Genomic DNA, 11,789 nt, shown 5'->3' with positions numbered 1-11,789 from the left:
TAGAATATTAGATTGATCTTACTTCTGCAATTACTTTTGAATGATATTTTTACAATATTTATTATATTTTTGAGAAAAATTATATAATTTATTTGTTATCAATACATTTTAGCCTTCAATTTTCATTCTAAAAAATTATTACTTTTTTATTATTGAATTTTAGAATTCATGACGGATCTAGAGCAGATTTGGATTTTAATTTTTTTTCAGATTTGGAGCAGATATAGATATTTATTTCTTTTTTGGATCATAACGGATCTGGAGCAGATACGAATCTTGATTTTTATTATGGATTTGGATCTGGAGCAGAGTAGATCCAACCCATGTCTGCCTCATTCACCTCTTTAAAGTTCACGCATGCACGTGACTTGTACAAGTAATTAGCAAATAAATATGTAAAATTATTTAGTAATAAATCTAATAATTCTCCTTTAAGCATTATTCTCCCCTCTTTTCTTTCACAGTTGGCAATTATTTCCATTAACCTATAATTTATTTCCTCTTTAAACTTTCTTTCACTTGAACATTCCCAATATTCCTAAAATAACAAAATATAAAAAAATAAGATAAATATTAATATAATAAAATATAATTTAAATAAAATTAAGTTAAAAGAAGTATTAAAATGATAATCATTAGTGCATCAACTGTTCCCACACTTAACATTTTGCTAGTCCTAAGCAAAAACTAAAATAAAAACTATCAAAAGAAAATCTGAACTAAACTACTTTCGCAGGTGATCGTGATTGCATTCAATGTATGCAATAATCGTTTAAACCCCTAGGCGGCCCTAGTCGATGAGCTATAGTTTGGTGAGAGTTTCCAGTGATGATACCCATAAACATCACCAAAAATGCCTCAAAGATTGCATAAAGTATACAGCTCAAAGAAAATTATGAATATTGGCAAAGTTCTAACTTTAATTCAATATTTAGCCTCATCTCACATTTGCTTCTTGTGTTGTGTGTGAATCGGTTCAATCGAAACTCATTCTCAAAATATTCAATATCAATATCCCTTGTATTACACAGGCATAAATTTGCATTTTCTCTTGATTTTTCTTAAAACACATGCTTTTGCTTTTTTTTTTTTTTTTTATATCCATAGTCAGAAGCTTTCACTCTACCCCTTAAGGTAGCCTTTTTTTCATGGATTATCCTTAATATATTAATGGTACATAGACTATGGTGCCTGAGTGAACAAAAGTAATGTAGAATCAAGATAAACAGTCATTTACTCAATCTAAAACTCTCAACTCGGGCTGTATCAATCTAAAATCTCAAGTTAAAATTATGAAAGAATCGATATAAATGCTCAAGCTATTTAAAGAATCACAATCAAGATGAAACTAACACAAGAGTCAAGTATAAACTAAGACAATATTCATCCCTTTTTAGGAACCATATTTATTTTCAACCATATACTCATCATAGGCATAAATATAAATATTTTAGTTTTTTAATTTTTTTAATTTTTCTCTTTTTTTAATGAAAGCAAATATTCCCACGCCAAACATAAAATTAACATTGTCCTCAGTGTAAATAGATATAAAAGGAAAATAGAACCTCCCTCATTTTTGCACTTGAAGATGTGAACTTATAGTTGAGTCATTGAAAGGCATGTGAAAAGTTGATGTTCGTCGACCCTCAAACTTGACATAAACTTAGATAAAACAAAATAAAATAAGGAAAAGAAAAGGTTAACAAAAGAAATTAGGAAAGACAAAAAAATAACAGTAATAAAGTTTAGAAAGCTTGGGTTGCCTCCCAAGAAGCTATTAATTTACAGTCATTAACTTGACTGCCTTTGAAGAGATTGTTTAAGGAGGCTCGTAGATCGAGGGAGATGATCTAGATAGACCTTGCCCAAGTTTCTTGTAATTTGGTCTCTTCCCATGAACATGAGGTAATAGATCTTCTTTGATAGACTGCTTATATATTGCATGAACATAGTGAGGGTCAGATGGATGCTCATCCTTAAATGCTTTGGCCATTTTTCTATCTGTCATGTCTTCTTGAAAAAAATCTTTGAGTTCAGTTAGATACTTGTTAGGTGTGTACAAATGGAAAATGTCTTGCTTATTTTGAACTCTTTAAATTAATCTTCCTTCCTAAACATTAATCAAAGCTCTCCCTATAGCTAAGAATAGTTGGCCTAGAATGAGAGGTAACTTTATATCTTTGGTCATATCCAAGACAATAAAATTTCATGGAATATAAACTTGGTAACCTTCACAAGTACGTCCTCAACTATGCCCTTGGATACTTTATAGATCTATCTACCAATTGGAGGTAAGAGTTGTTACCTTAGGTTGACCAAACCTAATATCTTGAAAATTGAAAAAGGCATCAAATTAATGTTTGCACCTAAATTACACAAAGTTTTATCAAAATAATAATTTCCAATAGTGCATGGAATATTAAAACTCCCTGGATCTTTTAGCTTTGATGGTCAGCAGTGCAGTTTTATGCTCATCAAATTTCCTCTTATTGGATAAAATTTCTTTCATGAATTTAGCATGACTTGGCATTTGCTCTAATGCATATGCAACAGGAATGTTAATATGTAATTTCTTAAACAAATCAACAAATTTTAAAAATTACTTATCTATGTTAGTTTTTCGGAGACACTGAGGAAAATGGATTGCAGGAATATAGGCCTTGACTAGTGTTGTTGGTTTGGGTTGTGGTATTTCTGAGCTTCCTACCTTTGAAACCTTGGTGGTGTCTTCAACTTGCTCTTCGTCAACTTTCTTTACTTCCTTTTATGGATTGTCAAGTTGATTACCACTCTAAAGTACAATTGCATTACTTTGCTCCCTTGGATTTGTCTCGGTGTTACTACATAGAGAGCCTTTTGGTTTGCTAGATAGTAAATTTACAGTCGGTCACATTTATACCTCTAGGTTACGGATAGATACAACTTGATTTTGAAAATTTATCACTTTCTTGGTCATAAATTGAGGCGTATTTGTTGTAAGTTGTGTAAGAGCATTTTCTAAATTTGACTTCTTTTCTTATGATTAACCCTGTAGGTGGCTTCAATGTATTTTGAGTGTTGCTCCATGAAAAATTCAGGTGGCTTCTCCAGCCAAGATTGTAGGTATTAGAATACATGTTTATTTGTTACCTTTAGAAGTTTAACACATAATGAGCTTGTTCAGTAGATGACAGAGCAAAAAGACTCCAACTTGGCAATGACCACTAGCATGATTCCCCTTTACCTCAGTTTTCATCATACACAGACCATATTTTCAGCATCCAGTCACTAAAGATTATTGGATACAAGACTATGCATATGAATGGAAAATGTTTCCACATCCATTCCCACTCAACCATGATCCAACCATAATCTCAGTCCTCAAAACCTATCTTTTAGAACTCAATAATGTCCAACCAGCTCCCACAGACATTTATCACACGTCCGTAGGACCATCTCACTCCCTTGAGTTTTTACCAAGAGCTCAAGAAAACACCCCGGGATCAAGTTCCAGTCCAAAGGGTATTCTCGTCAGAGAAGAATGCCCTGACTACACGAATGTCCTTTTTCAAGATGCTCAAGACCCTTAGGAAGACTTCCACTCACTACTCGCATCTCAATATTCTCAGTATTCCCCTACTGAGCCAGCTCCTCAGTCAGCCACAACCACTGTAGATAAGGATGAGCTTGACGAAGATTATATGTTCTATCAACAGATACACAAAGCTCAAAAGTAATATAAAAAAGAGACAGGAGACATATCTCCATCCAGATATCCCTCCACTCCATAAAGTTTCTAACTTTTCACATGGCTACATAAACTCTCCGGGAATCTCGGCTTTAATAAAAGATTACAGGGGTCCTGTCTTGTCTAAGGAGTGTATTTTTATGTTTTTCACGTGTGTACTTTTCTTTTGTCGTTTGCTACCAGAGATAAGGGTCTTGTCTTATCCTTTGCTTTTAGAGTCTTTGTATTAGGCAGAACATCTTCAATAATAAAATTTGAAAGCTTGTTCATAATCCTTAGATGTCTCTCTAAACTCTCTTCTTCTTCTAGGTATCAAGCTAACACTAGAGCCATTATTCTAAGAGCGTTTCATCTCTATCTCCATACTGAGTATGCTCTGCACTTGCCTTGTATAAGGATCATGTGCATAAAAAAAGTCCTGATTTATCTTCAAACCAGTTTACCAAAATTACTCTCTCACAACGTTCACCCTCTCTAAGAAGTCTAGGAAATGACTTGCCTTTGGGTGGTATCGTGAGCGGTGGTTTTCTTCCACTGGTTTGATATCTAAAGATTAGGGTAAATCGGCTGGAAACCCGAACTTGCAGATTACAGGTCCAAAGAACAGTTTTAACTGTTGTAGTTCTGGTATAACAACACCTCGTACTCTGACCCCAATATGTGCAGATAAAGTAGTGACAGCATCAACATTATGGGCTCCTACAACTCTCCTTGGTATTGATCTCTCTAAAGACCACTGATAATTATTAGCGGCCATCTCCTCCAATAATTCATAAGTCGCTTCTAGTGTTTTCCCATTAAAGTTCCTCCTGTTGCAGCATTAATCATTGTTCTGATATTGGATCCTACGGCATTGTAAAATGTTTGTATTTGAAGCCAAATTGGTAGACCATAGTGTGGGCATTTTCTTAGTAGGTCTTTGTATCTCTCCTACGTTTCATATGATGATTCCATCTCGAACTGAGCAAAGGTAGTGATTTCATTCCTCAACCAATCTTTTTCTTTATCTCTTAGTGAGAACGGGAACAGCCTTAGCCTGATAGCATTGTCTGAAACACCATTTTCCTTATATGTGTCAAGAATTTCTAAGAAATTTGCAATATGAGCACTCAGATCATCATTCGACATCCTAGCAAATTGTACTGATGACTAAACCATCTAGATTATAGCTGGCTTAAACTCAAATAATTGGCTTGAACAATAGGTCGTGCAATGCTTAAGAGGGTATCATTAACAATAGGAACGACATAATATTCCCATTTTCTTGCATTGCTTCGTTAGCCATGATTAATTGTTGCTTCTACTCCTGTAAAGATTCTCTTCTTTCCCTATTGAGCCTTATACTTTTACGTTTAATCTCTGGATCAAAAGGCAATAAATCAAAACTTCTTAAATGTCTCATAAAATTAGACAAGAAAACAAAAATAAAAAATAAAAACAATAGAAATAAAATTCAAATTAAATTCAAATTAAATTAAGGCTAGTGTGTATTGATACTAATATAAACAATCCCCATCAATGGCGCCGAAAAATTGTTGCATAAATTAGCAAATGCACTAGTCGACATAAATAATATAATGAAAAGTAGAGTATCGTCCCAGAGAGATTGTATATCCTATTAGCTACCAGTATATCTAGATAAAATCAATGGTCATTTTGCAATCCAGATTGTCCTTGCTTGGATGATATGGATGTTGATGACGAATTAGAAGTTATGAGGAAAAAGGAAAAGAAGAAGAAAAAATCCTCTCATCCAATAACATCCTGTAAATCCTTTCCTCCACAACCTCCACCAGATTCCAAACCTCCTGTCCATCCAATAAGATCATGCCTTATGTTTTCGAGTCAATCTTATGAGGAATCATTCCCTCCACTTGAAAAACAGATAGACACACAAACCAGAGTTATCTCAAAACCTTTTGTCCAATCCCCAGTTATAGCCTCTGGGCAACCTGAAGAGCCAAAACAGTACGAAGCTATTTTAGACTGGGAAACCAAAAATGCCGCTGCTCAGAACCAAACTCTTCAACAACTCGGTAAGAAAATTGATCGAGTTAACAGTCAAGTCTCTCAGACTGAAACTAAAGTTGATTCAATCAGCAATCATCTTGATCAGATGTACATCCATCTACAAGATCGTATCTCTGAGCTAGATAGCGATCTTAGACGAATGATCAACAACCACATCTGGGGTCCAAAGTTTAATAAAAAAGAAGTAGAGATCAGAAAGCTTAAAGCTAAATTGACAAGAATTGATGCTGAAAAGACTCGACCTTCCCTTTTTACTTAAACACAAACCCCACCAGTACCTCCTCCGATCTTTGAAACTTATGCACCTTTCCACACACCATCCAGACCTCAACGACCTGTTTACAATCAGTTCTTTGGATTCTTACACCTTCAACCAACTCTTCAACCAAAGCCATCTTCACCTAAAAAATAAAAATCCAAAGTCAAGATCTCAGAACCTAAGTCAAAGGCCACTTCATCTTCATCTGTTCCTCCGGTACCACCAGAAGATTCACCAAAAGCCACTCCTGAGCCTCCCAAAAAAGACAAAGGCCCAATGGATCAGTATCATTATCATACTGTCCAAAACACATCTTCTGACTCCTCTGAGCCAGAAACAGTCTATGAGTCAAACCCATCAGAGTCCAACCCGTCTTCCTCTTCCTCATCAACAAACTCAGTCGGTACCTCCACTGACTCTGAATCTGAATATGCTGACATTACAAGCATATTAATGGCCACTAAAACTGAAGATCCAAGCACTTCCACTGCCACACCTATTGTTGAAGACAATTCTTCTGATGCTAAAAATAAAGCATCTCCAACAGAACAAGAGCCATCAATGCCTCCACCAGTTCCTGATTATTCAACAAAACTATCTTCAGCATCTTGGTTCACATTTGATGACATTCCCCGCCATAAATGGCCTGCTCGACTTCAAGAATTTACCGCATGGATTGATCTCTAAGGAACCAAACCTAATGCTTAACCTCAAGCTGCACTCCGTGAATTCATGGCCCGATCAAGGGGTTCTTTACGTGATTGGTTAGAAAGCTTGGGAGAATACTGTCAGCTCCAATTCATGCAATCTCCAATTGGCACAGAACTCAATATCATTCATGAACAATTTATCGGTGAAAAAACTGCCTCCACTGATGCAGACAAAAAAGAGTATCATCAGATGAAATGCTGCTCGCTCAAAAGACACCTTTTGGAATCCCATTACAAAAGGATGAGTATTATTTTTTATAAGCTGAATGGGTTCAATGAGTCATCTCTTAAACATGTCTTCATAGCCTCACTTCCTTCTGAGTTACAACCTGATCTCCAAAGAAAACTCACAGCCGTTAATCTTAGCATAGTTGATATCTCTCTAGGAAAGATTTTCCAAATGGCAATGCTATGTCTTGACAAGATCTGTGAGCAAAAAGAATTCTTCAAGGACCGCATGGAAGACAAAAAATCCTTTTCTCAAGCCTGCAAAAAACCCTATCTCAAGATAGAGTGCAAAGATGAAACGAAGTGTGTAGCAATCCACACAAGCCAGTTGTCCCGCATGCTTAGAAAACAGTGCCCTTTATGGGGACCAACACAAACAGAAGTTGTCCAACAACTAAAGGTGATAGTCCAGTCAGCTCCTCCTCTCCGAATTCCCACAACTGGACAACGCATTCTACAGACCCATGCCAATGATGATTACTGGAGTGCCATCCTTCTTGAAGAGATAAATGGTGTACGTTACTTCTGTGCACATGCAAGCGGACAATTCAAAGACTCTGAAAAGAATTACCATGTGATCTACAAAGAGATTTTGGCGGTCAAGTATGGAATCAAAAAGTTTGAATTTCATCTAATCAGCCATAAATTCCTTATCAACATGGACAACTCCTCTTTTCTTAGAATCTTTGACTTTAAAAATAAGCTACTCCCTGACAAACAGCTGCTTAGCCTCAAAAACTGGTTTGCTAAATATGATTTTACTGTCCAACACATAAAAGGCAAACAGAACCTCATCCCAGATTTCCTTACACGTCCGGCTATAAATAAACCCTCACTTATTTCCTCCATTCACACCATCCCAGTTATAGCCATGAACCGACAACTTCCTTTCAAAGCTCTCAACCAGAGAACTTTCTCCATGAACATTCCTTTTCATTCAGCCTACCAGATCCAAGACTTTGCGAAGAAATTCCTTTACTGGTATTTCTTCAATGTTCAAAGCAAAAAGTTTAATCATTTCAATTTTTAAAATGAAATTATTTTCTCACAACGTTCACCCTCTTTAAAGGCCAAGAGTGCCGTGTTTTTGGGTGGTATTGTGAAAAACTGTTTTCAGATATGATTTTCAGTTTTGGTATTTGACGGATAAGTGTATATCGGCTGGAAACCAGAACTTGCAGGCTATTGGCCCTAAGGACAGACTTTATTCTGTTACAGATCCGGTGTAACAACGCCACGTACAACTACCGAATGGTATCAGAGCTAAGCTTCTCACAGAGGTGGTATCATTAGTAATGTCAAATAATATTTTTTGATTTCCTAGGGGGAGATTACACAAATATGGAAACATCTTCATCTTCAATTCCTTTATCATCTTCATCTCATATCTCTCTTTCCTCTACCACATCTATTCCAAAATCATGTTCAAAACATATAGCCTCCAAAATTGAAAATCTTGTTGAATATTCATATATTCCTGAGTCTGCCCAAATCAATGAATCTCAGTTCCCCATCATGAGTCCTTATAATCTATACAAACAAAAAACTTATTTCACCAGAAGTATCCGTACCCTGATCTCCACCACAAGACCACTCCCAAAAGAATATATTCAGTCTTCTAGACTGGATTAGTGTGCTTTACAAGCCTCTCAAAGTGAGCAGTACGTTACTTTAGAAATACCCCCAGATCTCATGGCAAACTGGAAATGAGAGGAGTATACACATCTCCATCTTGGTGGTGTTAGATTGCTTCTAACCCTCCATGGTAGAAAAGGTTTACCTGTTATAGCCAGAATTGCTCTCCTAGACACCAGGTTCAAACAGTACCAACATGCTGTTGTAGGAACTGTCCTGACCACACTTCATGCTGGCAGTGTCTTATTAACCTTTTACCCAAATTTCAACCATTCTCTTCAGGATCCCAACCTTCCCATGACCCTTAAGGTCCAAATCCAGCTCCAAGGAGCAGAACAAACACCCACATCAAAGATAGCAACTCTTCATCACCAAATCGTGTACCGATTACAGAATCATGCCCTCGATCTCCCCACACCACACACTACATCCGGTGCCTTAATGATACTAGCAGACACAGACACAATTCCAACCATCATCCAAATTCTCAAATAAATCCAGAAACAAGAATTGCTCAAACTTATGCCTCTTGAGTGGTTAACCAACTATGAGCATTTCCACTAAAACTGTGAACCAGTTCAAACAACAGAAGCCACGTTTGAAAGACGACAAAATGGTCAAGTCAAATTATCTTTTCAAACTCCTGAAACCAAGCTTGTTTCAGACAGTTCACAACTTTCCTACACTGCTATGATAACAGCAGTTCAAACTAGTCAAGGAAGTTCTAAGTTGGTATCAGAGCCAAGGCCCGAGGGCGAGGGTAGAGTGAATGATAAGCTCTTATCCCACATCGCTGGCAAGCCTGTTTCTCACAGGTCTTACCCTCTCTTCCTTAACCATCTGCGAAGATTAGTTATGGTACATGTGGTGTCTCACTACCCTGTATGCTACCAAACTAGTCTTCCCTGTCCAACCAGTCCTCCGCCATCTCACCACTCCTGAATTCTCCCTAGACCTTCTGTGGACTCTCCTTGAATGGTATTCTCCACTCACGTGGTAGCGTAAACAACTCAAAAATCTGTGTACTTTTCACGGATTAAACAAGATGCCAGAACAAGAAGCAAACATGTTCAATGCACTCTTCATCGTTCATAGACCTTACTTCCAGCACCCAGAAACAAGAGACTTCTGGACACAAGATATGGCCTATGAATGGAAAACTTATCCCTATCCTTATACCCTCATCCATGATACATCTGTTACCTTTGTTCTCAAATCATACTTGATCGAACTCAACAATGTTTAGCCACCTGCCACAAACATCCACCACACCTCTGTTGGATCATCACACACATTGGAAATTGTCCCAAAGACACAAAGTTTACTCCAGGTTCCAGTTCAAGTCCTCAAGGAATCCTTGTCATGGAACAATGTCCTGATTACACTAACGTCTTATTCCAAGATGCTCAAGATCCATGGGAAGATTTTCAGTCTCTTCTCCATACTAAAAATTCCCATTACACTCTCACAGACCCAGACCCTCCTGCTACATTAGCCTCAAAACAAATGACTAACGCTGATGAAGAAGCCTATCTGTAAGCTAAAGCTTATCTTGATGAAACACAGATCCGTCGTGCCAAACGACAATATGAGAAAGAAACTGGCGATGTGTCTCCATCACACTACCCATCCACTCCATGATTGCAGACACGCATGGCAATCTTTAGCTTTTGCTTTTAAGTTTGCTTTCATAATTAGACAAGGGTCATGTCTTGTCTAAAGTATGTTTTCTGCTTTTCTAGTTTGGCGTGGTGTGATTTAATAATTCTGCTTTTGTAAAAGATAAGGGACCTACCTTATCTCTCCTTCCTCGAGATCTCTATATAAGGATCTCTCTATCCCTTTGAAAGGCATGAGTTAATCAGAAATAAAATTTAGTTTTCTTCACATCATGTTTCTCTAAAAACTTTTCTCTCTTCTACCCTAATTTATTTGAATAACTGAACAAATGACTTTAGAATAAATGTATCCGATTTCACTATAACCAATCCAATTTAATCCTCCATATATGCTATTAAAGTTTATTACCCATGTTGACAATGAATTTTCCTAATCTATTCAATATCCTCTCTGGAGTAATATCAAAATTACCTTCACATATTAACCACTATATTTCTATGTGAATTTAAATACACAAAGATTTATTACCCTCGATGGAAATTCTTAGAAAAAACAACACGAATCACATTGGCACATCTCTGTCTTTTGATCAATTCATGGCATTCATTATACATAACAAAAACACATAAATCTCCTCTCAGTCGCATTATGTATCCTCAAATCATTCAAATATTGGCCAAATATTTAAAGAATTAACTACTATGAAGGATGATAGTGAATCAAACTTTGGAGATTGCAATGACAACGTTTTGTGTATGAGATTATATGCTCAAGTCACGTGAAAAAAGCACATGTTCCACTTATAATCAATTTACATCCAAATGGCAACTTAAACATGTCATTTAGATCATTACTTAAGTGATACATGTGAGAGTCATGTGAGTGGCTTCAACTTAGAGTAGTTATTTTCATTATCCACATGTCAGCTAGCTGTGCAATCTAGAGCTATGATTCTTGCTACTGAGGCAGTTATAAAGCTACGTAACAGGGTGCCTTAGAGGGTGTGTTTTAGAGAGATAAGAGTTGAAGAGAGAAGAGAATTGGTTCTATAGTGTTCTCTGTAATCTCTGGCATTGCTTTGTAATAGATTCTCAATTATTAATTAATAAAAGCCTAATCAAAAAGCTTCTCCCATGGATGTAGGTTATGCCATTATTGGAACAACTAAACCACATAAATCTCTGCTTTTCTTGTTGGTTTGTGAGTTGATTTTTTTTTATCTTTGTCTTGAATCTTGATTGGTGTGATAGACAATTATTGTTTAAGTTTTTTCTAGATTTAATCACTCAACTTAGCAACTTGATTAATCATGTTCAAGGTCTTGGGCAGTGGTTGGTCTTGCTAAGAAGTGAGGCAGATCAATTCACTATACATGGTATCAAAGCTTTGGGTTCTTGGACTAGATTCAAGTATGGCTACACCAAATATTTATATGGAGAAATTTAATTTAAATAATGACTTCAATATGTGGAAAATCAAGATGGAGGCCTTGCTTATTACTCATGGATTAAGGGATGCAATCAAACCAGTGTCAAAGATGGAAGGAAAAGAGACTCCATCATCCAAGACTCCAGAGGAG

The 11,789-nt window shown here is 36.5% G+C and overlaps 1 protein-coding gene across 1 annotated transcript; it reads left to right on the top strand.

The window, feature by feature from the left end:
- The first annotated feature begins 6,293 nt into the window (after positions 1-6,293).
- On the top strand, positions 6,294-6,704 carry LOC107178790 (uncharacterized). Its single transcript, XM_015534392.1, has one exon. The coding sequence runs from the start codon at positions 6,294-6,296 to the stop codon at positions 6,702-6,704; it is 411 nt and encodes a 136-aa protein (XP_015389878.1).
- The last annotated feature ends 5,085 nt before the right edge of the window (positions 6,705-11,789 follow it).

This window comes from Citrus sinensis, chromosome 4, assembly GCF_022201045.2.
Source record: "Citrus sinensis cultivar Valencia sweet orange chromosome 4, DVS_A1.0, whole genome shotgun sequence".
Classification (NCBI taxonomy): domain Eukaryota; kingdom Viridiplantae; phylum Streptophyta; class Magnoliopsida; order Sapindales; family Rutaceae; genus Citrus; species Citrus sinensis.
This window is presented reverse-complemented; position numbering and strand designations above follow the sequence as displayed.

Bases quoted from the DNA above. Each gene is read 5' to 3' on its own strand.
- LOC107178790 (XM_015534392.1), top strand. From the start codon at position 6,294: ATGGATCAGTATCATTATCATACTGTCCAAAACACATCTTCTGACTCC.